The 11,440-nt window shown below is 54.5% G+C and overlaps 1 protein-coding gene across 1 annotated transcript; it reads right to left on the minus strand.

The window, feature by feature from the left end:
* Positions 1 to 1,325: 1,325 nt before the first annotated feature.
* Positions 1,326 to 6,515, minus strand: ISL2 (ISL LIM homeobox 2). Its single transcript, XM_003784546.2, has 6 exons — positions 6,458 to 6,515; positions 5,419 to 5,608; positions 4,876 to 5,138; positions 2,882 to 3,165; positions 1,828 to 1,995; positions 1,326 to 1,442 (listed from the first exon to the last, which is right to left on the minus strand). The coding sequence occupies exons 1-6, from the start codon at positions 6,513 to 6,515 to the stop codon at positions 1,326 to 1,328; spliced, it is 1,080 nt and encodes a 359-aa protein (XP_003784594.1).
* Positions 6,516 to 11,440: the final 4,925 nt, after the last annotated feature.

The raw sequence follows: 11,440 nt of genomic DNA on the forward strand, positions 1-11,440 counted from the left end.
GCCGGCCTTGCAGCTCAGCAGCTGGGCCAGAGGTGGCGGGCGAGGCGCTCGGGGCTTGGAGCCTCCCAGAGGGCCTACAACCCGACGGCAAAAGCAGCCCTAGAGGGCTGGGTTGGGTTGGGCTGGGCAGAAACTGGTGCTAGGGCTCGAAGCTCAGGCCTCGGCGGGTGCCCGGCCGCTGAGGTTTCCAGGAGCCCAGTGCGCAGGGGTGTGGCGAGAATAAGCCGGAGAGGGAGACCCGCCCTCGCCAGCTCGACCACAGGCCAAAATTCGCCGCTTAACCTCCACCAGAGCCTGCAGTTTCCCGCCCAAACGTGGTCGCCCCACCCCCGAGGCGCCGAGGTGGCCGCAGGCAGGGAGCGCGCGCCGGCTTCCGGGAGGACCTCGGCGCTAGCGCGCAGCTCCAGGCGCACCGGCCGGCCCCGCCCCCACCCCCGCGCTGCGCCCAATCCCCGCCCGGCCCGCCCCGGCCCGGGCCGCTCCAGAGCACGCGGGCTAATGACACGCGACTAGCAGGCGAGGGCCGCGGGACCCCACGCGCAGCCCAGCACGCGGAGTCCGCGGAGACTTATTTGTTTGAAACAACCCCAATCGTAGAGCCTGAGCTCTCCCAGCCCTCCCACTGCGCCAACAGCACACAGGAGCAGCATCGCACTGATTATTATTTTTTATTAAGACCAAAATAATCGTCCCACTATGAACTGGCTGTCCTCACAATAAATTAACAATAACTTACGTTTGTTTGTTCGGCAAAGGCTCACACACTGTCCTCCGTCGAATGATAATTTAAAACATTTTCAACAAAAGTCTTGTTTCTACTTTTTTCCAGCAATCATGCGCTTTGGGGAGTTGAGTCTGTTCCTTTAGGCTGTCCCCTTCTTTTCCCTGCCAGAGCCCGGGCGAAGCCACCTGGGAGCGCGGGGCAGGGTCAGGACGGGAGCCCGCGTGGGCGAGCTCCGGGCGGGCCTAGCGCGGTGAGGGTCCCGCGAGTTCACGCCAAGTCAGATACGTGCGTGGGGCGTGGAGGGGCGGAGCCGCCGCGGCCACGCGGAGCACGGGAGAGAGGGCAGAGCTAACCCTCTTAAGTCCCAAATAATGGTTTTGAAAAACTAAAAGTCCTCGGAGCCGGGATCTCAAGTCTGGTGAAAGCAGTTTTGCGTCCTGGTGTTTTGGGCTGTCCTGACCGCCTCTGAGTACTCTCTCTTTAAATAACAATAATAGTAAGTACACGGGCGAGAGAGTTTTCGGAGCTGGAATGGCCTGAGCATGGGTGAGTCTCATGCAGGGAGCATGCGAGGTCCGCGGGCTGGCATGAAAGGGTCCTCTCACGTCTCCACTGGACTCGGCACCATACTGTTGGGGGTGTCCGGGAGCTGCGAGGACAGGGAGGTGACGTCGCTGCCGGAGGAGTTGCCTAAGGAGCCAGACTCGGAGAAGGAGACCTGGGGCGATGGAGACACCAGGAAGGAGCGGGTGAAGACGCACCCGAGTTAGCGTTCCGGGGCTGCTGCTCCGAGTTGGTGAGTGTCCCTTGGGGACCGGCCGCCGGCTGAGAACAAGCCCTGCCGAAAAGGAGGCCAGTCCCCAGGCGCACGCAGGGGGATTAGGGCGGGGGTGGGGCTGGTTAATCTCGCGACCTCTCCGGTATTCACTTTAATCCAGGAAGACCTTGCAGACCCAGCCACTGTCCTCCTCCCCCATTGACCAGAGCTGTCTCCTGCCCTTCACCCCAAGCCCCCCTCTCCTTCCCGCAGTGCCTAAGAGGCTAAATCCTCAACACCCAGAGCCCTGAGGTCCGCGGGGGTAGGGCAGGGCCTCAGGCCTCACCAGCTGCTGGAAAGCAGGTTGGTCCAGGTCACTCTGAAGGGCGAACTCGCTGAGCGCTTTCCACGGCGGCTGGTATGTCTGTACCTCGACGGCGCTGCCCTGCACGGCGCTCTCGTGGCGGATGGGGCTGCCGGCCACCAGGGGCGTCCCAGTCAGTCCCTGGAGGCTCTGTGGGTCAAGCAGAAGGCGGCAGGCGCTCCAGTTAGTCGAGTTAGGTCTTGCCTTTTTCTGCCACCTTTAAGACTGGGGCTCCAGGCTCTGGGGCAAGAATCAGGGCCTGTATTGGTTTAGGGGTGCACACTCGGAAGAGCTCTTCTCCTCCACTGAATACACCTTGGAGTCCGGCCAATACACTGGCCACGGTAGGCCTGCCTCAGTCCTGGGAACCAACCACACAGCAAGGGAAGGCAAGACCTGAGCTCCCATCCCTGGCCACATATGCTAAGAGAAGGACACAACCCACCAGCCCGATGTAGGAGATAAGCACCCCTTGCTCAGACATGGCAGTTCACTTCAGTGTGCTCCCCCAGGAGATTGATTCTGAGAAAGATTTCTTTGAAGATCGAGCTTCTGTTTTGCCGCCTTGGGCTCCCCCTGCCCCGGGACTACCAAGCCCTGGCTGCTGCTTGGACCAGGAGAAGACCCGACATCATACAAAACTATTAGGAAGCCTTAAACCAGCAGTTCTCAACCTGTGGGTCGCGACTGCTTTGTAACAATGAAAATACATCGTGTATATATCAGATACTTACACTAGGATTCATAACAACAGCAAAATTAGTTATGAAGTAGCAATGAAAATAATTTTATGGTTGGGGGTCACTGCAACATGAGTAATTGTATTAAAGGGTCGCGGCATTAGGAAGGTTGAGAACCACTACCTTAAACCTTAACCCTCAAGGCAAGCCTTGCTCTGAAGTTACAAATACACGCTATTTGGAGAGTCCAATTCGCCCCTGATCTTCCCAGAGCTCTCCCAGGAAACCCCACGCAGACACTGTGGCGAAACACGAGGCCCTACCCGACCGGGTCCTGCGGCCGCGAGACACCTCACCGTCTTGTCGTTGTGCTGCTGCTGCTGCAGCTGCTTCATTAGAATGGATTTCTTCTTATCCTTGCAGCGCTTGTTCTGGAACCAGACGCGGATGACACGCGGGCTCAGGCCGGTCATCTCCACCAGCTGTTCCTTCATGAGCGCGTCTGGCCGCGGATTGGCGGCATAGCAGGTACGGAGAGTGTGCAGCTGCTTCTCGTTCAGCACAGTCCGCACGCGGGTCGTCTTCTCCGTCTGCTTGTGCACGTGCGGGCGCAGTGAGGGCTGCCGGGCCGACCCCGGGTCTGCGAGGACAGGGTGGGGCAAGAAGTGAGCGAAAGGCCCCCTACCTCCCGCCCAGCACCCAGCTTCTGGGTGGCCGAGCCCTCCCTGGCCCGATTTCGTTTCTCTTTTATTCCGCTTGTTTCGTTTTATTGTTCGTCTCTTTCTCAGTCTGTTCGCCTTACCCGGAGGGAGCTGTGCGTTTTCACCCTTTGGCTCTCGCCTGGGCCAGAATGCCCCGCAGCGGTCTCTCGAGAGCTCCGATAGGCCGCGGCAGGACAGGAATGGCCATTCGGGGCTATGCCTCCTCCGGTACCAGACCCTGGGAGGGCCTGCTTGGGCCCGGAGGGGCGAGAGAAGCCCTCCGGAAGAAGAGGAAGTTTCCGGGAAAGAGGAAGGAGGCGCTCCCCCGACTCTACGGAGTAAAGAAACCTATGGGGACCCGCCGGGGTGCGGCGCTACTCCGGGACTGGGGGACTATAGCCCGCTCCCGGGACCTATGAGAGCCCTTTCTGCTCGGTCAGAGCCCTGTGTGGGGAAGACCCGGCCTCCGATCTGGGACACTCACAGGCCTCCAGGGCCTGGAACGGTTCCTTCCCGCCCGCCCTAGGGCAGAGGACCCCCCGGGTCTCCATGGCCCCTCATGGCCCAGGCTGGGTGAGCAGCGGCCGCGTGCTCCTCTCTTGACCTGGGGTTCTTTCAATCCCGGGGACATAGTGCCTGGTTCCCACAGCCCACAGGCCGAAACAAACAAAGGGTAGCCCTCTGACATCGGAGACAGGGGTGCACTCAATACCCCCTTCATCCTGTTTCACATCCCCGTCCAAACCTGGCCTGCACACTCATATGCTGAACTGTTTAGATTTATTTCTCCCTTTAGGCAATTCTAGGTCTGGACAAATATTTACAAATTGCCCATCCAGCCCAATTTCCTCACTCTATAGAGAGGACATGGAGATGCAGAGAGGGGAGGAGGCCTGCCAGGCCACACAGCACCCAGAGGTTCAGCCTGGTCTGGAGAGCTGTGCTGCAGGCGGGAGGCTGCCTGGGAGGAGCTGTGGCCTGGGGCTGAGGCACCGTTGTTTCTTTTATCCCCACCTGCCTGTGGCTACACACTCAGACCCCACCTCTGGACAACTGCCTGGTTATGACGTAAACATCCTAATGAAGTGTTTTCAATGATACCAAAGTCCACTGTACCTTTACACTCCCCCCCACCCCGAAAAATTCGGCTAAGTTGTTAATCAAACTGGACCAAACACAGACACCCTCTTTGTGGGGTTGTCAGCTTCCACAGCCTTTTCACCAGCGTGCCCCAGTCTGGCTGAGCCTTCGCCCAGCTCCCACTTGGGAGCTGTATTCCTTATGTACACACCCCCAGGCAAACCGATTTTCTCTCCATGAAAACACGTACTCATCCAACAAAGTCTGAATACAATCCCCCCAGACAAACACCTCTTAAGATTTCCTGTTGTCATCCACCCTTCTGCTCCTAGTACGGTGTGCCCCATTTCCTAATCACGGGGGACATAGTTCTGCATAATTCCCCGTGCTCACACACTCATACCCTCGCGATTTGTTCCCTGCACACACGAACAGAGTTAGCACACAGTTGGGCACTCATATGGAAAAACACACCGTCCCAGCAGACAGAACCACACACAAGTGACACCTCACCTCCTTAGGAACACAAGCACCAGTCACCGCGGCGCAGGCCCCGGGGCGCGGCTTACCTGGCAGATGCAGGCCGCGGGCGCCGGGGAGCTGGCCGGGGCTGCGCGGGCTGCCGGCTGCAGCGCGCTCCAGCAGGAGGCCGTGGTCCGCGCGGCAGAGCAGCTCGTGTTCCCGCAGCGAGAACTCGTCCCCAGGCAGCAGCTGGCGGCTGCACACCGAGCAGCGAAAGCATTCGATGTGGTACACGCTGTCCCGTGCCCGCATCACCAAGTCGCTGCTGCTGAAGCCCACCTGGCACTTGGCACACTTGATGCCGAACAGCCTGTGGGCCCGAGGCACGGGCAGCATCAGCACCGTCCTGCGGTCGCCCTCCCCAGCCCGGCTGCTCCGGGCTCCGGGCATGAGCTCCTAGGACGCTTTGTGGCCCACTAGGAGGCTGCAGCGACCCGCCCGCCGGGCTTCCCAGGCCCAGAGGCGCGCCGCGGCCAGTGTTCGGGGTGGGGGCGGCCGTCTCAGCGGCGGGCGGAGGTGCATGGACGCGCCACAAGCCCGGAGCCCTGGCCCAGTAGGCCGTAGCCGAACCCGGTTCCTGCCGGCCTCACCTGACGTAGTCCCGCTTGCAGTAGGTCTTCCCGTCTCTCACGAAGCACGTGCACGTCTCGTCCAGATACTGGCTACACTCGGCGCACTTGAGGCAGGCGGCGTGCCACTCGAGGTCCGGCGACACCCGCAGGATAAACTGGTCGTGGATCTGACTCCCGCAGCCCACGCACATGGCCGTCCCGGGCTTCTCTGCCGGGGAAGGGCGCAGGGCTGCGTAAGGCCTGACTGCCTCGCTCCGCGGGCCTCGGCCCCTCCAGCCCCAACCCAACCCGCTCACTCTCACGCTAGCTCTTTCAAGAATTGCGACCACAGGGAACGGAGATGAGCTTTCTAAAGGGCCTGACTACTGAAAACGAAAAAACCCAAAATCTTCTGAATTCGTGAAGACTATCTCTTTCCACCCCATCTCCCCAAATATCTTCCATATGACATTCATTGAACGCAGTCATTTTATCGACGTGTCTTGTCACTAAAGGCTGACATGAAGGCGAGAAGGATGTAAATACACAGCACAGCACTGCGGATGCCTCGGCAGCGATACCGCCCGGCACTGTCCCGGCATTTCCGTCCGCACACTCCCACTCACGACGACTCCCTCCAGCCCCGCACCGACACATCAGCTTTCAGCAGAATCCCCGCTCATCCTTTCTCACATTTCTCCGTTTAACTATACTACATCAGGCGGGAGAAATCGTCCTCGCTTTGAAAGACCAAAAGACATGCAAACAAACAAAAAAAGCCACATCCCTAAATCAAACCTAATTGCTTTTGCGCAAAACAGAAGCAGATTTCATAGCCTGAAGTCCGCCTAGCCGCCTTGAGAAATAGTGTTTACTTATGAAATAAAACAATAGAATTCCAAAGGACAAGCACTCCTGCAGGAGAAATGCATATATTTTATTTTTTTCTCGTCTAAAGTATCCTGTCAAATATAAGCCACTTGTAGAATCCGCTAAACATTCTTCTGCATTAGAAAATTTTGCATATTAAGCACAGGCATACACACCCATACACACACACACACACAGGAAGACTTACTCTTGGAATGATCCCCCATAGCACCCAGAAAAGGATAATGAAAAATAATATCCACCATGCAGAAAAGAGATGTGCGCAAAGTGTGTGGCCAGGGGCAGAAGGACAGGGGTCTCGCGCCCAGCCTCCGCGCTTTGCTAACTAACTCCTCTGCCCCGCGGAGTTGAAGGAGCGATTCCGCACCGGCCCGCACGCAGCATGACGTCAGCACGCACTCGCCCCGGGCCGGAGCTGGGGGCGGGACCTGTGGCGTCACGAAGCTTCCCCAGAACCTCTGGCGAAGCAAGGGAGGTGAAGGGGACCTGGGGGCTGATGGGCGGGGTGGCTTGGTTGGAAGGCGGAGGATGAAGGGAGATTGGCTGGGAGGAAGTGGGCAAACCCTGATTGGCCCGGAGTGAACAATGGAGCGTAGCCCTCCTCCCCCGAAATGTACAAGGATCCTCTCTCCAACCCCGGGTCCAACAATTCGGGCTGGACTTAGAGTCACCGCAGCCGCGGAGCTACCTCCTGGACTTGAGGGACGATTTTCCCTGGCACGCTGGAGCAGAGTGATGGGTACCTGGGGGTGAGGGAGGCTCTCCTTTAAAAGCGCCCTTCTTTTATAAATAAGAAATTAAACATCCCTTCTCCGGACGAGTGAGCTGGGGGAGAGGGAGAGCCGCTTGGATAGTACCATCAAAGTCCAGTCGGTCACCTTTCTGTCATATGCCTTGGTTCTTGGGGTTCAGAGAGAGAGATCAGAAAATGACTACCCAGGTTTAAATAAATTGCATTTAGACTTCCCACCCGCGCCTGCAGAAAACTTCCAAGTGGGAGCATTAGGTGGGTAGCGCCGCGACGCAGGCTCCAAAGACGCTCGCCGAGAACGGGTCCTGATTCGGCGGCGGCTGCTGCTGCTACTGCTTCTTAACCTCCTCCTCTTTTTTCCTCTTCCTCCTCATTCTTCTTCTTGTTTTCTTTTCTTTTTCTTTCTTTTTTTCTTTCTTTTTTGACTCCTCCTATCCTTTCCCGCCCAAATAGCAGAGGTCCTTCTAGGAATACTGCTGGGGTCCAATGTGCGCCTCACTTTAGCAGAATAAAAGATTTTTACGAACACTTCTGCTTCATTCCACAAAGCAACTGCAGTGCAAATAATCAGAAACTCATATGACGCGCTGGGTGATTTACAGTACTATCTGTGTCAGTCCTTCGAAAATCCACGCCTTAAGAGCGGAGCGTTCGGGCATTCTTTCTTTCAAAGAAATCGCTGTGGATTTTGTTTGAAAGGATTCAAAGACCGGCCCATGAATTATAAATAACAGATATCCTACCACAGTGTCTGTTGTTGTTTTCCATTAAAAAGCTATCCAGAATTTGGTGCGCACCTAGGTGGGGCTGCGGGGAGGGGGGGACGCCTAGAGATTAAGTGTCTCCCCTAGAATTCCAGATCTGCCCGCCAGTCTGCCCGAGGGCAGGGTCGGGCCCGTTGACTTTTCTGCTAAGAACCTGAAGCTCGTTGGCCTCAAGCTCCGGGCTGTTCGCCGGGAAATGGGTGCAGCAGGGGTTAGGCTCTGAACGCAAGCTAAAGTCTCCGGTCCATGGTCATTCACCGCAAGGCCAGTGAACTTCCGTCACTCGCTGCTGTCAGTATCACCTTTGAACCGTCTAGTCCTCTCAGTAGTGGGGGCTCTTTGTCACAGCTTACCAACCCGTCAGTCAACAGACCGTCTCTTACATCTTTCACCATTACTGCCCCGAAGAGCGTTGGGGGGGTCTGGATTTGCTGCTTCTGAATTAATTCATCTATGTAAATAAATGGGCGGAGAGGAGCAAGAGGGCCGGTGTCCTTGCGTGTGTCTGCCCCAGGTCCCTTGTGTGACCTCAGGCATCTTAATTCTCCTTCCCTTGAGTTCCTCATCTATAAAGTGGGGTTTAATAATAGTAGCTGCCTGTACTGTGTAAAAACTAAAACTTCTCTGGGAAAGGCTTACAACAACACCTGGCAGGTCGCAAGTGTTCAATCTGTGTTCATTAAGAGAATTATCATTATGGCTGTCTCTTTGTGTAGGGAGCCACTCTTCACACTGTGTCTGAGTGTGTCTATACCCCCGTGTGTGTCATCTGATAATTTCATTGTGTATTTTTCTGTGTGCCTGCTCTGTGTGTATCTGCTATGCAGATGGGATTTGGAAATGTGTCCTCTGTGTGTAGACTTTGTGTACAGTTGGTGTCTGTGAATGTCAGTACTCAGTCTGGGGACAGGGAGAGGGTATGTGGTGTGTATGCTTGAGTGTGGAGCCAGGAGGTGCACCCACGGCCAGGCCTGGCTCCCAGGACCCTCCAGGTCCTGTACCAGGCTGAGAGCCAGCAAATCCATAATTAAGGGGAGCAAGATGCTGGCTAGGAGAGGGCAACTCCCCCAGGCTGGAATCCCAGGCCCAACCTTTAATCCTTTCCTGCCCCAGAGAAAGTCCTCTTTCCCACCAAGAAAAACCAGTCCTTTAGTCACCTTTCCCAGGATGCCAAGAAGTCAGGTCAAGAACAAATATTTGTTCAGCACTGTGGTGTGCAAACCCCCTGTTATTAGCCTATTAGGTCTTTACAGTAATGCTAAGCGGTGGGTATTATTAGACCCATTCAATCCCCAAGGAAACTGATGCTCAGAGAGGGGAAATTATTGCCTTAGGTTGCAGGGCAAGTCAGAACTGGCACTGAACCCAGGGCTGTGTGGTTTCACTTCCCCTGCTTTTTTCACTGTGCCATTGAAGACCCACGTGGGCATGGCTCCACCACTGACTCACTTTTCTCCTCTCTGGAGTTGAAAAAGCAGGGATCTGTTTCTGGACTCCTCCATGTATGTCTTCTGGGTTGCAGCCACTCCTGGGAAACCAGCGTTGAGATAGGAGAAGAATATATCTGCCTGGCACAGCCACAGGGTACCAATGATATAGCCCTGCCCTCGCTTTCTGTCCACTGGCTGCTCCCAGGGTACCCTTGTGGGTGAGGAGGGGACCACATGCCCCAGAATAAAACACACAGGAGACCCAGAAGCCTCCTCTCTTGGGCTTTACAGCACTCTTACTGAGAAGAGTGGCTTGGCTCCACACCTGTGGCTCAAGTGGCTAAGGCACCAGCCACATACACCTAAGGTGGCAGGTTCAAATCCAGCCTGGGCCCACAAAAACAACAATGATGGCTGCAACCAAAAAATAGCTAGGCATTGTGGCGGGCGCCTGTGGTCCCAGCTACTTGGGAGGCAGAGGCAGGAGACTGGCTTGAGCCCAGGAGTTTGAGGTTGCTGTGAGCTGTGATGCCACTGCACTCTACCCAGGGGGACAACTTGAGGCTCTGTCTCAAAAAAAAAAAAAAGAAGAAGAAGAAGAAGAGTGGCTTGAGCTCCACAGCTCAGTATGATCTCATAAACCTAGCCCCCCAGCTATGACCACCCTCCTGGGGAGATTTCAGAAGCACAGAGAAGTCTCCCTGATTCTTTCTCCATAAAATGTCCTCCACCACTTCACTGCTACCTAAAACTCTGCTCAAAATTCTCCTAAAAGATAGGCTTGCTGTGCAAAGTGCAAAGACCCCTGGGAAAGAAAAGAATAGGTGGTGATTCACACTGTTGTGATAGGAGCTCCTACCCTAACAGCAAGTTCAGGCTGACCAGGCATCAGGTGCCGCCTCTAAAGAGACAATCACAGCACTTATGGCAGGGATTTTGTGCTCAGTAGTCCAGAGGTTCTCAAGCAGGCAACAGACTATGACAGATTTATCGCAAATTTACCAAGTCAAGAATCCCAAAGTGTTTCAGCTTTCAGCCACAGATCATGATAACTATGGTGGGAATCCACAGAACCTTCATAAGCTGCATACTGTTACCAGAATAAAAAGTACAAAAAGACGTCCATGTTAGGAAAAAGTTACAACAAATATGCTCGGATTAGAAAAAGCACATACCCGTCAAGTTCAGAAGAATATCTCTTCAGTCAATGCAAAATTGAAAGTGCATAAGTATTTGGTAAGAATCAAGGCCCTGAAGTTGCCACAGGACTTCCAACAGAAGTCTTGTCTAACATGGCCCTCAAGAGCACTGGGGAATTAGCAGTGCAGTGGTATATGACACCTGTGGAGCAAAAAGCAAGTAAGTCCTAATACCAGAGCAGCTCAGATTAAAAAAGGCAAATTGTTTTTATTTAAAGATGGTGGCTTACGCCTGTTAATCCTAGTACTGTGGGAGGCTGAGGAGGGAGGATCAACTGAAGTCAGGAATTCAAGATTAGCCTGAATGAGAGCAAGACCCCGTCTCTACACAAAATAAAAAATTAGCTGGGCATTGTGCCAGGCACCTGTAGTCCTAGCTACTCGGAAGGCTGAGGCAGGAGGATCACTGGAGCCCAAGAGTTTGAAGTTGCTGTGAGCTAGGCTGACACCACAGAACTCCAGCCTGGGTGAGAGTATGAAATCTCATCTCAAAAGATGGAGGGAAGGAAGGAAGGAGAGAAACAGGGAAGGGAAGGGAAGGAAGAAAGGAAGGAAGAAAAAAAGAAAGATGGTGAGAATGTGTTTTCATTAAAATATATTTTAAATACCAAAAAGCAAACCAAACCAAAATAACAACAAAAACAAACATAAACAAGCAAAAAACCAAAAAATAAGACCTGAGAGAAAGAGCAGGAAAGTACAAGAACTGGGAAGCAGGGGCCAGGAGCAGATGGCCAAAATAGGCCAAATCACCAAAAACAAGTTGACCTTTATTATTTTATAGTTTAGCTTAATCGACCTTCCTCACCCTTTTTTTCTTCTTTCTTTCTGGAACTCCTGAACTAGAAGGCTGGAAGAACCTTTGGAGACTCTTCCAGGTCTTTGTTGGACAGATAATAAACTGCAGCCCAGAGAGGATTTGCCCTCCCCCTACCTGGTGGTGCAGAAGACTCACAGGCAAGCTCAGACCCTCTCCTGGGAGCTGAGCAGCTTCTCTAGGCTACACCTGCACTTAACCTTCACCAG

Source organism: Otolemur garnettii, unplaced genomic scaffold (genome assembly GCF_000181295.1).
Source record: "Otolemur garnettii isolate 467f Iridium unplaced genomic scaffold, OtoGar3 scaffold00011, whole genome shotgun sequence".
NCBI lineage: Eukaryota > Metazoa > Chordata > Mammalia > Primates > Galagidae > Otolemur > Otolemur garnettii.

Bases quoted from the DNA above. Each gene is read 5' to 3' on its own strand.
- ISL2 (XM_003784546.2), bottom strand. From the start codon at position 6,515: ATGGTGGATATTATTTTTCATTATCCTTTTCTGGGTGCTATGGGGGAT. The intron at 3,166-4,875 runs GTAAGCCGCGCC...CTGTCCTCGCAG, and splicing joins CCGCGGCCTGCATCTGCCAG to ACCCGGGGTCGGCCCGGCAG. The intron at 1,443-1,827 runs GTGAGGCCTGAG...CCATCGCCCCAG, and splicing joins AACCTGCTTTCCAGCAGCTG to GTCTCCTTCTCCGAGTCTGG.